This window comes from Brachyhypopomus gauderio, chromosome 11 (assembly GCF_052324685.1).
Source record: "Brachyhypopomus gauderio isolate BG-103 chromosome 11, BGAUD_0.2, whole genome shotgun sequence".
Classification (NCBI taxonomy): Eukaryota; Metazoa; Chordata; class Actinopteri; order Gymnotiformes; family Hypopomidae; genus Brachyhypopomus; species Brachyhypopomus gauderio.
This window is the reverse complement of record NC_135221.1, coordinates 16362138-16380699: the sequence shown is the minus strand read 5'-3', so window position 1 is coordinate 16380699 and position 18562 is coordinate 16362138. Positions and strand designations below refer to the sequence as shown.

Genomic DNA, 18562 nt, shown 5'->3' with positions numbered 1-18562 from the left:
GTGACACAAATTTGAATTTATCGTCTACAACTAGTGGGAAATTAAACCTAATACATATGGTGCCAGGGCCTAAGTGCACAGAGAAACGCAGTAAGTAGAATGCGTTTACATTTCCTGATACTGGCCACATGACTGAACTCGTCTGTGCCGTGCGGAGTGCGGTGTGTATGAGGTCAGTGTAGTACTGTTCTCTATCCGCACCCCAGCTTGATGAGCCCTGCAGCTGCAACGTTGGGGGGAAGCTGAGCTACACCTCATTGTTCACCAGATTCACCATGTCTCTGCTCAGTGGTGTGAGACTTTAAATATTGTAAAAACATAATGTATCTCTGTAACATTTTCTTCCTACCTCTTTCTCCTATTACCAACAAATCTGGTTCCGATGCACTTTAAAAGTCTATAATGACATTTTGACATTTTAAAGGTATTTGCGTCTCTAAGCACTTAGAATTTTGATGAGTGAATATCACAACTTATTTTACACAGAGGAAGATTTACATGGCAGGATATGTATATATATATATTTTTTGTCATTATGTGCATGATAGTTACAGTTGAGAATAATAGAAATTTTTAGAGGAATTAAATGGTGGCAGTAATAGCACTGCCCTGCAGATAAAGAGGTTAGAGGTCAGAATGTTGAATGCCATTAACAGCTTTGGCCTGTCAAGTCTCCTATTGGCAGAGAAGTCCCCTCCCTCACAGCTGATATCCAATCGAAAAAGCGCCCGAGTCGTCCGAATTCTTTTCCTCTGCTTTGATTGTTATTCGGGTCTCCTGGTAGAGTTTCTTACTGTCCGTCCTAAACGCAGAATCCGAAACCTGAAAAGGAGGGAGGGAGAGACAGATGCACAAAGAGAGAGATACAGGAAAAGAGAGGGAGGGAGGGAGAGAGAGAGAGAGAGAGAGAGAGAGAGAGAAAGAGAGAGAGTGAGCATGAGATGACTCATATACTGCTCTCCAGTTCCTTCATATGTAGATTTGTTGTAGCCCGAATTTGTAATATATAGTTATATACTTAAGTATTTAACGAAGTACGTTTAAGTAAATTATTTGCATTCAGTCTGTCTGAGTTTGATACCAGCTGATGGTCCTTCCATAACAGAAATAGATTTCATTTGTCTCATGGTTTATAAAAATCACAGAATGCTGCTTTGGGAATATAAATAAATTATATGTATCTGAAGCAGTTCTGTCCAGCACTCAATTAACTGCAGTTAAGAGTATTTCATCCATCCATCCATTATCTTGACCACTTTATCCCGCTAGTCGGGGTCACGGCGGGTGGGAGCTCAGCTTGATCAATAGTTCAATAGTGTATTATTAATATTTCTAAAGATGTTCTTAAAAAAATTCTACCAGCCTGGGAAGGGGGGAGACACACACACACACACACACACTCACACTCACACTCACACACAAACACAAATGCCTTTAAACATGAAGCCATCACCTCTTCGAATTTCTTCGCCTTATATTGTTCTGCTCCCTTCAGGAAGTTTAAGAGAATGATGTCACAAAGGACTGTTGCCTGCAACCAATAGGAATTGAGGTTGAGGGTTAAGTTCTGCGGTGATGTAGGTGATGGTGTAAGGTGAGTTTTGTAAGGTATGTATGTGTGTGGTAGTAACCTTACCAGACCCACTGACGTGCACGCTGCAACAACGTTAATTATTGTGGGGATCAGTGAAAATTTTCCAGCCTAATGAAGAAAAACAATTATACAACCATATAACCATATACAAACACACATATTCACATTCCCATATCCACAAATATATGCACACACAACAAACTTACGTTTCCAGACACAATTATGTCAAAGCGGATGGCAAAAGCTTTATGAAGTGTGCGAACATCTTTGTTTTGCAACCGATAGTATTTTGCAAATCTAAAATAAAAAAGAGACATTAATGTACATTGTTGTTGTTGTTGTGTGTCTATATTAATTTGTTGTGTACAATAACATTACCTGAAGTTATAGCCTTGGGAGACCTTGGTGGACGAAGTGTCCAGCCGTGTGAATGTATAACTGGGCAGGCAGTAGTCCACGTCAAAGTCCAGATTGCATTGCCATGCAATGTTAACCACTATCTCCCCTCCCTAATGTAATGGGTGTACACACAGACACAGAGAAACACATGTGAAACACACACACACACACACACAGTGCTTTCAAAGCACAGCACTGCCCCTCAAAGGTGCGCAAAGCTGGGGGAGTGTGGAAGACTTACTTTGTTCATGATATTGTCCAGATCTTCAGCATTCTGAAGTACATCTCCCACCCGGAAGATGGGACAGAATGGGTCGTGAACTGGGTGATACAGGCAGTTTGTGAGTCTCTTATTATTGATTGAGGGTAAGATATTTCCTCTATAAGAGAGAAACAGACAAAGAGAGGAATAGAGAATTCTGCTTTAGGGCTAAGCTTTAAGCTTTGATCTCTTTGTGGTGACCTTTCACCTTGGGCAGGTCTCACCACACCTTGTCTATTGTGACTACATCTCACCTTGTGACATTAAAGAGAGGGAAACGAATACTGTTCTTTATGAAGATGGTGAAGTTCTCCACCTCTCGCATGGGTGTCCTGGACCAAGAGACAAAACAAGCGTAGCAACAGTTAGACGCTTGGAGCATCACCAGCACTTCTTCACACATCCATTCTGTGAGCTTTTCCTGTAGGTGTTTATTAGCGACTGCAAGGATGGAAAATAAAACTGTGTGTGTGTGTGTGTGTGTGTGTGTGTGTGTGTGTGTGTGTGTGTGTGTGTATGTGCGCGCGCATGCGCTTCATACAGTATCTGGTTGTCGTTCTCGGCCGGGCACCAGCCTTCTATCTGACACTGCTGCACAGACGTCAGACACTTGCCCGTTATCCTGCCTATGAAGACAGGAAGTGGACAGCAGGTGACTTCCAGGGTCAAAGTGCAAGATGAGGCCAAAGACGCACAACAGGGGGGGGTGGAAACGTGGAGAGAAGGAAAGAGAGCATACCACTTGCCAAATTCGAAGACAGATGTTTTGTGCAGTCTTCATCCATGGTACATTTGAACTTCTTATCGGGCTAAGACAGTGAGACAGCGAGCGATATACAGAGGGTGACTCACAGAGAGGGGACGGCAAGGACTGTGAACTGGTTAGATGTATGGTGTGTTATCGGTGACGGCTCGGACTGACCTCGCCGCAGAATCCCTGCGACTGATTGGGTGTGATGATCATTTTGGTGATGATGCAGAAGACGGAGGCCCCCTGTGAAATGCCACAGCCGCGTCAGGGCACGAATCTGACACTTAGACACATGCAGAGGAAGCACTTTGTGCGTCACTCGTTAATATGGCAGCAGCCGGTGGCTATTACGGGACGAGCTGTGGCCACTCGGCGCGGAGGAGTGGACGTTCGTTTGCTGACCTGCTGGGGGGCCACGTAGTCGGCCACGTCCATCAGGGAGTCGTTGTAGAAGCCAAAACCTTTGACCTTTGTCATGACGGCTGACTCGATGCCTGTGTCACGCACCTGGTAGGCTTTCTCATGAACAAACACCCAGCTGTAAACATAAACACACACACACATGCACACACGCACACACACACACACAGCTCTTTTGTCATTTGATTTATCATCAGGAAATCATGCATCTCTTACATTCTCAGATTAGCTGAAAAGAAAGGCAGACACCTAATTGAATTTGAAACTTTAAACTCATTATGTCCCCCTCACTTACATCGGACACTGAGATTAACCCATGATGTGAATATGTGAATATGGCCACATCGACGACAAAGACAACTGCACCCAGACATCAAGGGTAGAAAAGATGTTCACACTGTACAACCTTTCATTGCAAGGTGAGATTAAGACAACTGAGGCCGTGGAACAACTGCAAGAGACAAAGGTGAACAGATCAACAGTTTTGTATTGCTTATTCCTTCCAGCTGGCACCATCAGTCCAAACGTCACGCTGTTCGTTATCACGATGTCCCAGCTGCAGTCGGCTCTCTAATCTGAGTTTCACATCAACAAACTGGAGCTGGACCCTTAGTTGTTGTTACATGACTTTAAAACTTGCGACGTTGAATAAATTCTCATGTTATAAAACAAAAATTCAAACCATATTTTTGGACGAGCGGCAGATCCAAATTCTAATTTAATGTTAAAAATGTAAAGTTTAAGTGAAACCTCAAAGTTTATTGATTTGGACATTGAATATTAAATCATTTCCATTCATCCACCTTTTTTTCTGCATAAATATTATGATACCAGCTATTTCTCATGTAATTACAGTCTCATCTACGATCCCTTGATCTTGTCATTTTTTGGCCTTTCAGGAGAGCCATTCTAATGGCAACCTAATCCTTATTTCTACATAAAGCGATTTTCCATTATTAAGTATTTAGACAGCACACTGACTGTACCACTGTAGTGTAGTGAATATCCACATCAAACATAGGTTTTCAATATTAATACCTTTTTGAAAAGACAACAAAGTTTTGAATAAGCAAAAGGGTTCTCCTATTCTTAAACATAAGCACCTTTTTGCTTACAAGGCCTATAGTTTCTCGACTCCCATTGTAACAAGAACAGCCTTTCCAACAATCTTGTAGACGCTGTCTCCATCACTGCCTGCGCGACCACCCGGTCAGGTGCACGTGCACACACACGTGCACACACTTTATCACTGCCATCACACACAGCTGCACAACTTTCACTTTGTTCTTACCCAATGAAGTAAAGGACGATGAGGAGCTGGGCGAAGCGGTTGATGATTCCCACCAGCCAGCTCTTGACCACCACAGACTTGGTCGTCTCGTAGGTGAAGAAACCAGCTATGTATCCCAACATCCTGAGATCGGGCAGGATTTGCTTCTGGGAAGAAGGTCCGGTTTGTGTCCAGATGACTTGGGAAAACGCCGGAAGCACGTGAGACCTCCCAGGTCTTCTGCCAAACAGGAATTAGTGTCTTCTGCTTCTTCCAATAAATGCAGCAATGAAAAAAGAGAAAGAGGGTTAAATGACCATGCCACCAGTATCTCTCCTCCCTCCTTCATCACCCTCCCTCTCTCTCTCTTTCTCTCATCTATCCAGTCTCTGGGGAATTCTCCATTTGTTTATCAATTCGTACATTAGCTTTCCGCCCAGACCCATCTAAACAAAGGCTGAACATGACCTCGGTCTACCTCTATACCACTATCCACAGACTCACAGTTTTACGGGCCAAAAAAACCCCAAAAAACCCCACATTTTATGAAATTAAATAAACAAATAAAAAAACAAATGTAATCGTGAACACGTTGCCTACCCTACATTAACCCTTAACCCAGAATACATCCAAAGCATGAAATGGGTGAATTCTGAAAGGACTACTGTAATCAGCAAATTGCGTACTTATCCTCTTTGCTGAAGTGGGCCCATTATGTTTGTGGTTGACTGCCTAGCCAATTACATGTTAAAAACGCTTTCAAGCAGCTGGTGGCGTAGAACGAGCTCAACTTCCCATAAATTATATAACATGAAGACAGGGACATGCACACATTAGCGACTGGAGTATTTTAAATTTTTTTCTTTGGGGGGGGGGTTTAGTCCAGCCATGAAGCTCTGTGACACCCAGGAGACACGCCAGGACCTGTGAAGGGGGCGAGAGGGGGGCATTAATGTGCACACTTCTTCTTCTAATGCCATTAGTCTTTGAAACGCCGCACCAAGAAAGCAGAAAAACAGGCAGAGAGATGGCAGCGGAATCATGAAACAAACACTCCCCCGACGTCCCCCGATCCGATTAGCGCCGGAGAGAACATGGAAGTGGCTCCATTCCCCTTTTTGCTATTGTATTAAATATATATATATATAAATAAATAACCCACACTCTCCCATTCTCCCAGTGACATTTTAAGGAGTGTCCTGCTTCACTCTGCACGTTCCAGCCAAATTAGAAACCACATACTCTCTCTCAGAGCCATTACTGTGTGTCTTTATGCGGAAGGGTCCTTAGCTTTGTAAACAGGACAGGCTTTTATCGTCTCTGATATCTTGCGTATAAGCTCCACCAGCACACATACGAGGCTGGAACGAGTGAAATATTTAAGTGAGGGCCATGCGGTAGGAATGTGATTCATTTCACACATTAACGCTGCTTCTGCTGTGTAGGCCTGGTGTTCCGGTCACCATTATGTTCCATAGATCTCATCATAATGAACATTCTACTTTTTAACACGGAACACAAAATTATGTACGATTATTTATTGCTCATCACTCTATCCATACACGAACTCTTACAACTCACTGCTCAAGTAATACGGTTTGATTTGGTCTAGGCGATCAGTTCAATTTATTGCTGTACCTTAGTTACTTTAGTAATTAATTCATCTACAATTTCTTTGCACATTATTCGTGATGTGGACAGATCTCATAAAGGATCTTTAGTTCTAAATTAAATAAAGACCTTACGGTGTTAAGGCCACACATTTATGTTTCTAGGTATAAATATAAATCTGATATATCTTTCAGTTCATTTGACTGACTAGGTTATTTTGAAGATAAATGCTTAATTAGCCTAAATGTTTTACTAATTTCATTTTGGTATGCTTGGTCATGAAAGTCACCCAAGCATACTGAAATTAAAATGATAATACAATTAAAACATCATTTAACATTTTAATTTTGGTCTGCTTGGTTGATTTTCATGGTACCCAAGTAGCAGAAGATTGGTAAGATTGCAAAAGCAGAATTAACTTAAAGCAGAAAGGGTAGAATGGATTAAACCAATTTCAATTTAAAAAGAAAAACAGATCAAATCTTAAATGTGGCAAATAAAGCAAAAACAAACATTTAAAACAGAGCAAAATTTTAAAGAAAGAACTAGGAAATCAACCAGATGTATATGCCAGTAGAAAAGATACTAATGAGGCTCCCCCACCAATGAGGCAAGAGTGGATGGTGTCTCAGGCCTGACAGATGACCCATAAAACATAAAACCCAGACAGACAGGCAGACTTCAAATGTTATAACAAAACATTTATTGATCTTGAGATACAATGACAGCTGAAAAGCAGAAAATCATCCATTTAAACAAAGTGATTTTGTCTGAAGAACAGCACAGTCATTAAAAACAAAAAAAGAAATACAAGCAGATGGATCTACAGTTCCCTGAATTTGTTCTCAAAGCTACAAACGAATACAAAAACAAAATACGCTAAAGAGCTTTAGATGGACATCATACACACAATTGCATCTATTTAACAAAAAGACGTTTCCGGCTACCCGCCTTTCCGTGGTTTCGGTCCATAGAATGGAAAACGGCTAATGTAAACGTGTGCCCAAAATGCACATCATGAGGTGGCACAAACCTTGGTCCAAAGAATAATGGTGTGTGTGTGTGTGTATTCGTACTGCAAGAGTGTGTGACGCCTGAGAGATGCACAAGTGTGTGTTGTAACAGGTGAACATCCTCAGTCAGACCCCGACTCTTCCTCTGAACTTGGTGGCGTGGAAGCAATCTCTTCATCATCATCATCATCATCATCAGCCTATAAGAAAGAGAAAACGTCACGTTTTGCTGCTATTAAATGGCTCCCAGACTGTTGACCCTCGACAGCAGATGGTTGCCAAGACAACCTGCCCCACCCACCTTTCGCTTTTTGCCTTTGCCGTGGTCCGACTCCGACGAGCTCTCTTCGCTGGAGATGAACTCTTTGCTCTTAAAGCTCTCGTTGGCTCCTTTCTCTTTCTCTCTCTCCTTCTCCTTCTCCGCCGCAATCTTCTTCTTCTCCTCCGCTTTCCCTCCTTTCTTTTTCTTCTCCCTGTCAGAGGGGGGGGGGACACACGGAGAGCACAGGTTCGTCGCGGTGAACCCAACGATCCCGGCGGGCACGTCTGTCCGTGTGTGTGTGTGTGTGTGGTTCACTCACTTCCCTACAGACGTGACCGCTCCTTTGCCGCTCTCCTTATACTCCTTCATCGCCTTCTCATACTGCCTCTTGGCTTCTTCAGCCTTCTTCTCCCACTCCTAGAGGGGAGCAGGACGTTTGGTACAGACGAGAGACACCCCCCCCCCCCCCCCCCCCGACTCCCCCGAGGGCCCCGTGTCTGCCTGGCGTGAGTGAAGGTGGTTAGTTAATAGTGGGAGGGAGCAGCAGGAAGCCGCCAGCGATAATGGACGGAGCAGAGAGTGGTGCATTGTGGGACGCATGTGGGTTTGTGAGAAAGGAAGGGACGGCCCAGCTGTGGGTGCGTGTTCCAAGAACCCGTTAGGGTGGAATAATTTCTCAAGACCAATTTACTCATTTTAAATTATTGGGCTAATAATCGCCTAATCAATACAAATAAAAAGTCTGACGTCTGAATCGAGGATTTCCAGTTTGAAAACAGATCATAGCTAGCACGTATCAAAATAGTGGCTCCTTCTCTAATACTCTACTAAATGCCGCCTAATTATTATAGTCAACAAGGCAAGATTTCTACCCCAGGAGTGTTAACGGACTTAGCAAAGCCACATTCATGCTGTCTGCACTGGTCTAGCTAAAAGGTCTTCGAGGAGGCCTTGAGTTTTAGGAAAACGTAATACAATTCCACTCGTGTGTAGCACCAGCGGGGGCAGGAGCAGGCATGGTGTGTGGTGACGTGGGGGCCGTGCTGGGCCGAGCGTGTGCGGTTCACCCACCTCACGGCGCCCTTTGTCCAGCTGTTTCCACATCTCCCCGGCCTTCTTGGAGATCTCCGTGACGGAGATGCCGGGGTTCTCGGCCTTGATGCGTTCCCGGCTGGAGTTGAGCCACAGCATGTAGGCGCTCATGGGACGTTTGGGGGCCCCTGCATCCTTCACCTTTTTCTGCCGGACACACAGACGGAGAGCTGCTTCATCAACCACCGACTCCAGGGGCTACGTCACCACGACGCCGTCATTACCGCTACGTTTGGATCCAACTTTATCCACGAGCTTAACATGACCCCACAGTCTTGGGATTCGAGGACACACAAGTCCACATTTGCACCCAACCTTTCTAGATCTTACACACACTTTGACACACACTTTACGGGGAAACAGTAGTGGAAATTCCCATCTCTGAGGGCAGGACCTCTCCTGACCCACAGCAGCGATCGTCAAGCTGGAGACCAGCAGCACCTGGAACGTTCTACGCAGGCGTTTCGCATGTAGCGGGTTTGCGGGACCTGCGAGATAATTTTCTCCAGACGTCTCTTCGCCCCATCACAGTGGGGAGGGCCGTGTGAGAGCCGTGTCATTTCCAGGCCCAGGGCCACGTCCTGATCGGAGCATCTGCAGGAGACATGAGCACCAGAACAGGAACCGACCCGATCTCAATGCACGGGGAAGTAATTACGCTGCCCACATGGCCTGTGCTAATTACAACTGGCTTGGTTCTGTCCGATGCTAGCCAGAACGTGTGTGCCACAAACGCAGGAGTGGCTCTTCAGAACGGGGGGGGGCTTAGGGGAAGAGCAGCTCTGGGGATCATCAGTGAAGGTTTCTTTAGGAAGGCAGTCGTTCACAAACACACACCTCTTGGGAGAAGCTAAACGCTAACAGATCCCAAACCCTTATCCCGTTGCCAGAGTGTATACTGGAAGGCAGTCAGCCACAGCCCGACCACGGAAAGATGCGAACGGCACAGCGAGCTGCGGTGTTGTGTCAACGGTCCCCTGCAGGCCCGAGCCAGTGTTCTGTAAACATGCTGCACCACCACACACACACTCAGGAAGTCATTACAAACATTTAAGTACGACTTCATAAGTCAGAGGTTTGTAAACAGGGGCGCTGGGATCACTCATGGCTCTCACGGTCTCACCTCCATGCGAGGTTCTCTCTCGTGGTCTCACCACCTCCATGTGAGGTTCTCTCTCATGGTATCACCACCTCTTTGCGAGGTTTTCTCTCACGGTCTCACCAAGTCTTTGCCAGGTTTTCTCTCACTGTCTCACTAAGTCTTTGCCAGGTTCTCTCTCACGGTCTCACCACCTCTTTGTGAGGTTCTCTCTCATGGTATCACCACCTCTTTGCGAGGTTTTTTCTCACGGTCTCACCAAGTCTTTGCCAGGTTTTCTCTCACGGTCTCACCAAGTCTTTGCCAGGTTCTCTCTCACGGTCTCACCAAGTCTTTGCCAGGTTCTCTCTCACGGTCTCACCAAGTCTTTGCCAGGTTCTCTCTCACGGTCTCACCTCTTTGCGAGGTTTTCTCTCTTTCTTCTCCTTCACTGCTACTTTCTTGGGTTTCTTCTCAACTTTCTTCTTCTTCCCCTCATCTTCACTGTCACCATCCTCTGCCTCACTTTCACTCTCTGAGGCATTACTGTCATATCTGCACGCGCGCACACACACACACACACACACACACACACACACACACACACACACACACACACACACACACACACGGCTTAACTGAAAGATCTCAGAATCTGGGAAGAGAACAGAAATCCAAAGAGAAGGAAGTGAACCCACTCTTCTGCAATGTCATCCTCCTCTTCTCCTGGATTGAAGGATTCATCTGCAAAAGAAGCAAATAAATCAACAAACAAGGTCTGATAAAGCCGTGCAAGCCTGTACCACTGATCCCAGCAACAGCAGTCAGCCAGCTACAAAGTGATCAACACAACACAGTCTACAGCAACTTCCAGAATCTTACAACACCAGTTTTGTTGTCAAGGCAGAAAGTGAGCGAGTGATGATTGGCTGACAGAGCTGTCACTCACCACTGTCTCCCTCCGAGTCTCCTTCCTCTCTGATCTTCCCCTCTTCCTTCATCCTCTCCAGATAAGCATCGTGCTCATCCTCGTCTGAATCACTGTACCCATCTGCGGCTTTCATTTCCTACACACACACACACACACACACGAAGACCAAGGCAGATACAACCAACAATTTTCACAAAGTTTGCTTTCTCGATCCAATTTACCATCCCTATCTGAATGAAGACAAAAAAGTCACATTACAGCCCCCCCCCCACCCACACACACACACCCACACACACCCACCCACGCTACACAAATGTATGGAGTTAAATGTGGTGGGAGGAGATGTGTTCTGGGGTCTGGTTGTGTGAACCAAGCACCGTGTCTCACCTCCTTTAACCCCCTGTTCTTGATGCTCAGCTTCTTGGCCATGACAAAGTCAAACAGCTTGCCGTATTCTTCCCTACGAGAGACCAACGTTTGGGGATCAGAGGAGATGCCTGGAGTGTGCGGGCGTCCGGCGCACCTGTGCGGGTGGCGTCATCTACCTCTCGATGCTGCTGAAGGTGTACTGGTTGCCCTGCTTGGTCTCGATCTCGAAGTCGAAGGAGCGCGTGGTGGTGGTGCCTCGGGCGAAGTTCACGCAGGAGATCTCCTCGAAGCGCAGGTGCACGGGTGGCTTGTGCACGTAGATGAAACCTCTCTCCAGAGGGTAGAGCAGCCCCGAGCTGGCCTTGTACGAGCACGTGATGCACTGAGCTCCAGAGTGACTGCAGAGAGAGAGAGAAAGAGAGAGAGAGAGAATGAATGAATGTTTCGGAATTCGAAACACTGATTTGTTATGAAAATAATCAAAGCAGATTTCTTTCTATTGTATTGCTTAATGCGAAGCATCTCTTCTCAAAAATAAACAAAGAGAAGAACCCTGGGATGACGGAGTAAACCCAACATCACCACCATCTCCAGGCAGCAGATAAAGACCATTGAAGGGTGCCTTCCAAGAAAACAAATGTTTTACGTCCAAACCCCCCAAAAGCTGATGTCATCCCAGGCTCCAACACTGCAGTGTGTGTGTGTGTGTGTGTGTGTGGCTTTCTTACCCCTGGAAGTTTCCAGGCACTGTGATCTTCCTGTTGACCAGAGCCTTCATGACCCTGCTAACCATCTCGTAGAGCGAGCCAGACATGGTCTTATTTAGCTTTCCTTCAAAGCGCCTCTCCACCTCCTCCCTACAGACGGTGGGATGGGATAAAAGAAAACAAATGTGTTTTAAAGTTTGATGGCGCTAGGATGTCTTGTGAAAACTGTAGCCAAGGTCTTCCCCCACCCACAGAGAGAGGGGGAGAGAGAGCGCCAAGCAGAGTAACTCACTCGCTCATGTTCAGGGTGAGGCTGACATCTTCATCTTTAGAGAAGAGGAGGATAAGGAAGTGATAGCGGGTCTGTCCTTGTTTGATGGGCGGGTCCAAACTGATCTGAAAGAGACACGCGGTGGGTGAGAGACCCACAGCAGGAGAAGCTCCACACGCCAGAGGCCGTCGCAGGGTGCGGTGAGAACACCAGGCCAGGGCCCAGGAAGAGCTGCACCCCCGTCTGGAAGGGTCACCAACTGCCCCACAGGCTCTTCCAATACAGCGGCCAATGTGAAACAGAGCCCCCCCCCCCCCCCCCCCCATCACCACCACCTACAGCACCACCACCACTCCAATCCATCTGCTTTTGTTGACATTGACCCTTGGGTACATGAAAAGTCTGGGGCCTTTTTGATTATAAAAGCAAAACAAAAGTAAAACCAAAACGAATAAACAAACAAACAAAAAAATAATAATCCCCACATCACTCCAGTTTCTTGTCTTGATTAAAACATCAATATCATCCTACATGTAATGCTTTTATTTTTCAAAAGGATTTTTTGGGGGAATTGTAACATTGTCATCTCTTGTTTGTTATGGTGTGCATTTAAATACATAATCCTGTTAGATGTATTATGTTAGTGTTCCACTGATTACTGTAAACATATGACTAGAGCACATTCATGAGTAACAGAAGGCCACACCGCGTCACCCGAAATCAAAGTCACACCACCACAACGCCTCAGCGACAATTCTATTTCAGGCCAGTAGGTGGCAGCAGATTTTCATTTCTTTCACAGGTTCACCTGCATGGAGAACTCACCACGAAGAACATCTGTCTCTGGTCTTTGTGTGGCAGCAGGAAGAGGCGCAGGACGGTGGTGTACGGGATCTTGTAGTCAAACGTCTTACCGTGCAGGTGCAGGAACGAGGGATAGATACGAATATCGTACCTGAAAAGGAGCCAGTGAAATATGAAGACCCTAATAGAATGCATTAGAGAATGTGTGTGTGTGTGTGTGTGGTTTGTTCGTGTGTGTGTGTGTGTTGTTGTTCGCCTTTACCTTCCTCTAGGCGTAAGGCACTGCAGCTCTTTGAAGATGCACACAGCGTCTCCTGTAGCCTGGATGACATCAGCCCTCGACAGAATGTTCTGGGAAAAGACCTGCAGAAACAGGGAAAGACGCAGTCTATAAACCTTCACCTAGACCAGCCTCAAAGACGCATTCTATAAACCTTCACCTAGACCAGCCTCAAAGACGCAGTCTATAAACCTTCACCTAGCCTCAAAGACGCAGTCTATAAACCTTCGCCTAGACCAGCCTCAAAGACGCAGTCTATAAACCTTCACCTAGACCAGCCTCAAAGACCCAGTCCATAAACCTTCACCTAGACCAGCCTCAAAGACCCAGTCTATAAACCTTCACCTAGACCAGCCTCAAAGACCCAGTCCATAAACCTTCACCTAGACCAGCCTCAAAGACCCAGTCTACAAACATTCACTGAGACCAGCCCTGAAGACCCAGTCTATAAACCTTCACCTAGACCAGCCTCAAAGACTCAGTCTATAAACCTTCACCTAGACCAGCCTCAAAGACCCAGTCTACAAACATTCACTGAGACCAGCCCTGAAGACCCAGTCTATAAACCTTCACCTAGACCAGCCTCAAAGACCCAGTATATGAACCTTCACCTAGACCAGCCTTGCCTGGCCATGCTGGCGTACCTCTACGGGGTCGGTGCCGTCGTCGCCGGTGGTGGGGGGCACGTAGAAGCGCACCTCCATGAGGGAGACCTCCGCGTCGTCGTTCTGGTGGAACTCCACCGTCACCTCATTCTTGCCCGTGGTGCACTGGGACACGTTCGCCAGGGGCACCTCGAACGCGGGGTTGTCGTTAATGTCAAACGACAACAACGGCCCTGAACGAACACACACACACACTCTAAATAAAATATGCTTCATACAGGATAAAGACTTCAAGCAAAGTCCACTTGGTCATTTATGCGTGTGGTCACTAACCTGAGAATTTAGCTGTGCCCCAATTCCAACCTTTCACACACATGTCTTTTTCTGTAAGTTCAACCTTGTAGTTTGCCTTGAAAAATGCAGAGATTTTCTCAAAGTCCTGGAACAAAGAGAAAGAAGGAAAAAAGGACAGAAAGAAAGAGAGAAAACCAAGAGGGTGTATAGAAAGAAGAAGTAAACAGAATTAATTCCTCACTTCCCCAGTTCGATGACCTCTCTCTGTCTCATTAATATGGGGGTGGTTGACGGCACTGTGCCCCGTGGCCCTCTGGGATTGTGGAGGTGTGTGTAATCCGTCCAGAGGCTCATACTGAACGCACCCAATCAGCCTGTTTATTTATCCAGCACCGCTCAATGGCTTCCACATGTCACACTACCGGGCCTGTGCGCGAGTATGTGTGTGCGTTCAGGACACACACACACACACACACACACACACACATCTGTGCACACAACAGCTTGGCCCAATGTTGCAGGATCCTTCATGAACAATCTAAAGTTACAACGATCAGCACCTGCCCACTCTACATCATCCCACTCTTCATCTCTCTCACCTGACCTAATGACCATTATAAAACATTTCCCCTTCTTAAATCATGCCCCACATTTCATTCACCTTACAAGAGTACGACAGCACTAGGATTAAAGACTCGCAAACGAGTCACGGGTCTGATGTACACACTCGTACCTCATACGCACAGGTGCATTACAGCAGCACCAGGGCAAAGATTTGCCCTGACTTTTATCATCACAAAACAGTCCAGATTTACCAGTGTGATGGTACACTAGTAATGCACAGTCTGTGCATGTAATTACACTCATACACGCGTGCGCGCACAAGCAGGAGCTGCTGATTAAGCCCGGAGAGACAAGCATTCCTTTCCTGTAGCATCTTGAATTACAAACACACACACACAGTCCAGTAATCAAGAGACCAAAGCAGATCTACTAAACATTTTTCACAGATGAGAGGTTGTTAAATACATGTTATTTTGTATCCCAAAATGACTCCTCCCTCCCCATTCTGGGTATATAACGGCCATACAGAAATCACAGGGGCTTCATGAATGGGAAAACGACAGAGAAGAAAAAAAAAAAAAGACTTAAAGCCCCGCACAGCCACTGCGCCCCACACACCCACCGAGTCCTTGAAGCCGTCGTATTTGTACACGTGCCCGCTGGTGGTGGCCAGCTTGATCCCGTGGCCCAGACAGACACGGCGCCACTGGGCGAGCGACAGGTCGGTGGCGTGGATGCTGTCCACCTTGCCCGTCTTACTGCTCTTGTAGACCACAGACTGCCTGCCGAACCTCAGACGGCCGTCATTCTGCCGACGGACCAAAGAACGGTTGTAAAAGATTTTAGGTGTAACCAATGTATTATGAGCATGACTGTGCAGTTTAGATTAGTGTATCTTAGAGTTAAGAAGTAATGCAGGACTTAAAGCGAGTACTGTGTGTACCAAGTGACCTTGATTAACACAGACACAGAGAGAGAGAGAGAGAGAGAGAGAGGAGAGAGAGAGAGAGAGAGAGAGAGAGAGAGAGAGAGAGAGAGAGAGAGGGGGGGGGAGAGAGAGGGGGGGGGGGGGGAGAGGGGGAGGGTCATAATGAGCTCTACATGTGAGGTGAACGTGCACCCTACCCAGCATCCTTTCACCTCCTGGTAAATTTCATTGAATTCCAACGTGTCTCCCATCTTCTCTACCTGATGACACACATCAATCACACGAAGACCAAAAGTTCAGATGCTTTAAACCATTACGTGTCCAGCTGACCCAGCTAGGAGCCAAGGAGCCCTAAGTGACGTCATTGCCTACATATGGAGTCGGTAAACCGGCAACAACTTCCAATCACCACGGCCGAACCGCTGCCATGTTTTCATGTCCAAGTTTAAAGGCTAACATGTGTTTAATATCGAATATTATAAAAAGTCAAGACACATAAAGCTAGTTGGACCGTTAGCTCGCTGGTTAGCCGTCCTGCTAGCTGAAGTGATGGTGATGTTGGACGGAGTCTCGTCCGAGCGCCATGCGAACAAGACGCTTAGCTAGGCTACTGTCATGGACAAACACAATTACATTTAAATTAACACAGAAAAAACATATATTTAGTATCTCTCAACAAAATGTATCAGCTTTGCAGATAAATATTTTAGAGCGTAATAAGAACATAAATAAACTGGTACTCTACCTCTGCTCCCCCCTTTTTCCCGCGTGAAACGTCCGGGGTCCACGAACACTGAACCGGAAGGAGTCCATGTGTACTTCCGTTTTCGCGACTTCTTTTTCTAAATGAAATGAAATGAAACGTTCTACATATTCTGTCCAGAGACCGTACATATATTATATATACAATCACTGATTCTGTCCAACAGTCTTGTTAACCTACTGCGGCATGTGTCAAACACGAAATAAACAAGCGCAAATTTAATCTTCTTGTGTTACAAAACAGCTTATATATGCGTTTTACATAATATTACATTATTATATTGCTTACACGAAATAATTTAAACACAGCAGACTAGACAGCAGCATGGCAGCTAAACTATAAATACAAGAGTAATTTGCGCAGGGAATCAAAACCAATTAGACCAACTCTTCTTTCAATAAAGTTTAAACAGTGCGCTTTTCTACTGTAAACAACGCCTATTAACACTGGAGGGCGACAAAGTTTTGAAATCATGTCGTTCACCTATGGGTCACTCTATGGCTGGGGAAACCAAGCAAACCACTGGCACTATGGGCACAGTACGAGCCCTGTGCACAAGCAGTACCCATGGACCCCATCAAGAGGTTCAGAACAATGTTGAAACCATCAACAACGGCTTACTACCAGTCCAGTTATATAACAACACATTCATCTAACAGCTGTTAAATATATAACAAAAACACCCTAATAACACAAGACACATGTATTTTTGTTTTATTTAAAGAATGATTACAGGCTATAACAGTAAATAAGATAAGCCTAACAATCATAGGCCTGCATGAAAACTGAACACTTTGTATTTCTTTCGTATTGCGTTTCAGAAGTTAGCCTTGCTACTTATTTGACAGCCTATCCTTATGAAGCTTTGACATTGAACGTACTAAGTTGGGCTACTAGCCTAATTATGTTATGGCCCAATAATAAATATTCAATTCAATTCAATATTCAATTCAATTTTCGAATTAGTATACTGTTGCAATTGAGTGGTAAGACATGCAAACAAGATTTATTTAACGTTTACCTCAGATTACGGATAAGGCACCATGGTATTTCTAAGTTTGTGTTATACAGTTTCAGCACTGACAATCGCCGTGATATTGAAGCGATTTATATCCACGGGAGTTCATTTAGCCGAATGTAGGCTATTTGCTTTCACATTTGGGCTCAGCTTTTTTGGGAAATACATTTGTTAACAGTTGCTTTCCATCATTTCTTTTTCTTTTGTCTTTCCTGCCTATTTTATGTTATGTAATCTGGATTGAACTTTCTTGGGCATCATCTTCCATAACACAGACAGAACGCGCACCGCCGTTTCAGCAGAATGAGCTCCAAGTTAAACGCGCTTAGTTAAAAAGCGCGGTGAAGGCGGACTAAACCATTCCGTGCAATGGGTGATGGTGCATGTACCCAGACACTATATGTAGCATAGGGTACACTATAAATCAACAGATTCATTTACCCAAAAATATTTACACAGGTTAGCAACATTTATTGTGATCTTTAAATTATATTAATATTTAAAGAAAAATAAAATTCCAGACTCCTCAAGCACCCCCCCCCCAACTTAGTAACTCAGTCCTACTTTTCGTCCCACTACGACGCGACCGTGCCGCACAGTCAAACGGCGAATTTAAAAACGGAGCCAAGCAACGCTTAATGCAGTAATATAACCTTGATCTCTCTAATTCTGCCCTTTCGTCCCTCTGGCACTCTCCCAACCTGTGTCTTTTCTTCACACAAGCACAAAGCGACTGACAGGTAAAGGTGTGAAATCACTATAATGAGACCTGAGACACAGGATTTACACAGCCCCTTAATTCACTTAATTCACAAGTTCCCAAACAGAACAATAGTCAAATTAGCAGATCAGTCGTTTTTTTTAAATAACGAGGCGATTGGGAAAAAAGGTAGACCGTAAGAACCTAATGATTTCTAATTCATTCTAATTTCTAATTCATTATTCATGATTGCTAGCCTCTAACGAGATGAAACAGGCTACAGTCTGTTAGGTGAATGATCACGTTTGTGATAATAGTAATCCCTCCTGGCGCTTTGTGGTTTCTGATTCTCGTGCCCTTACTCAATCAGGTTCTGTGTCTAAACATTTTAGACGATGCGTCAACAGTGAATCACAGAGGAGGAGGAGGAGAGAGAATTAGGAGGATCAGTGGGGAAGAGGGGGTGGACAAAACCTCCAGCGCTGCCTATAAAATCACTTCACCGTCAGTCATCCACTCACTTTGAGACAAACCGCATGCCCGTCAACTTCAAGGACCGTCATCTTCATCTTCATC

At 45.3% G+C, this 18562-nt stretch overlaps 3 protein-coding genes across 4 annotated transcripts in view; 1 reads left to right on the top strand and 2 right to left on the bottom strand.

Moving 5' to 3' along the window:
* Positions 1–465: 465 nt before the first annotated feature.
* Positions 466–4983, bottom strand: p2rx3a (purinergic receptor P2X, ligand-gated ion channel, 3a). Its single transcript, XM_077022419.1, has 12 exons — positions 4718–4983; positions 3409–3544; positions 3178–3249; positions 2995–3064; positions 2797–2881; positions 2510–2587; positions 2235–2373; positions 1973–2103; positions 1801–1891; positions 1637–1702; positions 1454–1531; positions 466–822 (listed from the first exon to the last, which is right to left on the bottom strand). The coding sequence occupies exons 1-12, from the start codon at positions 4837–4839 to the stop codon at positions 700–702; spliced, it is 1191 nt and encodes a 396-aa protein (XP_076878534.1). The 5' UTR covers positions 4840–4983; the 3' UTR covers positions 466–699.
* A 2010-nt stretch (positions 4984–6993) lies between these two features.
* Positions 6994–16273, bottom strand: ssrp1a (structure specific recognition protein 1a). 2 transcript variants are annotated; one of them, XM_077022391.1, is made up of 18 exons: positions 16251–16273; positions 15703–15765; positions 15200–15385; positions 14053–14158; positions 13759–13952; positions 13097–13197; positions 12856–12985; positions 12052–12155; positions 11781–11909; positions 11229–11450; positions 11071–11143; positions 10702–10819; positions 10451–10496; positions 10169–10307; positions 8654–8821; positions 7902–7999; positions 7622–7793; positions 6994–7520 (listed from the first exon to the last, which is right to left on the bottom strand). In XM_077022391.1, exons 2-18 carry the CDS (start codon positions 15754–15756, stop codon positions 7443–7445), a joined length of 2118 nt encoding a protein of 705 aa, XP_076878506.1. In that variant the 5' UTR covers positions 15757–15765; positions 16251–16273; the 3' UTR covers positions 6994–7442. The 2 variants fall into 2 exon arrangements, with proteins under 2 accessions (XP_076878506.1, XP_076878505.1); XM_077022390.1 differs by lacking the exon at positions 16251–16273 and adding an exon at positions 16017–16249.
* Positions 16274–18493: 2220 nt separating this feature from the next.
* Positions 18494–18562, top strand: part of clcf1 (cardiotrophin-like cytokine factor 1) — a 14471-nt gene continuing 14402 nt past the window's right edge. The window contains exon 1 of the mRNA XM_077022418.1: positions 18494–18562. This exon is cut by the window's right edge and continues 320 nt beyond it. The gene's annotated coding sequence lies outside the window, so the exon portion shown is untranslated.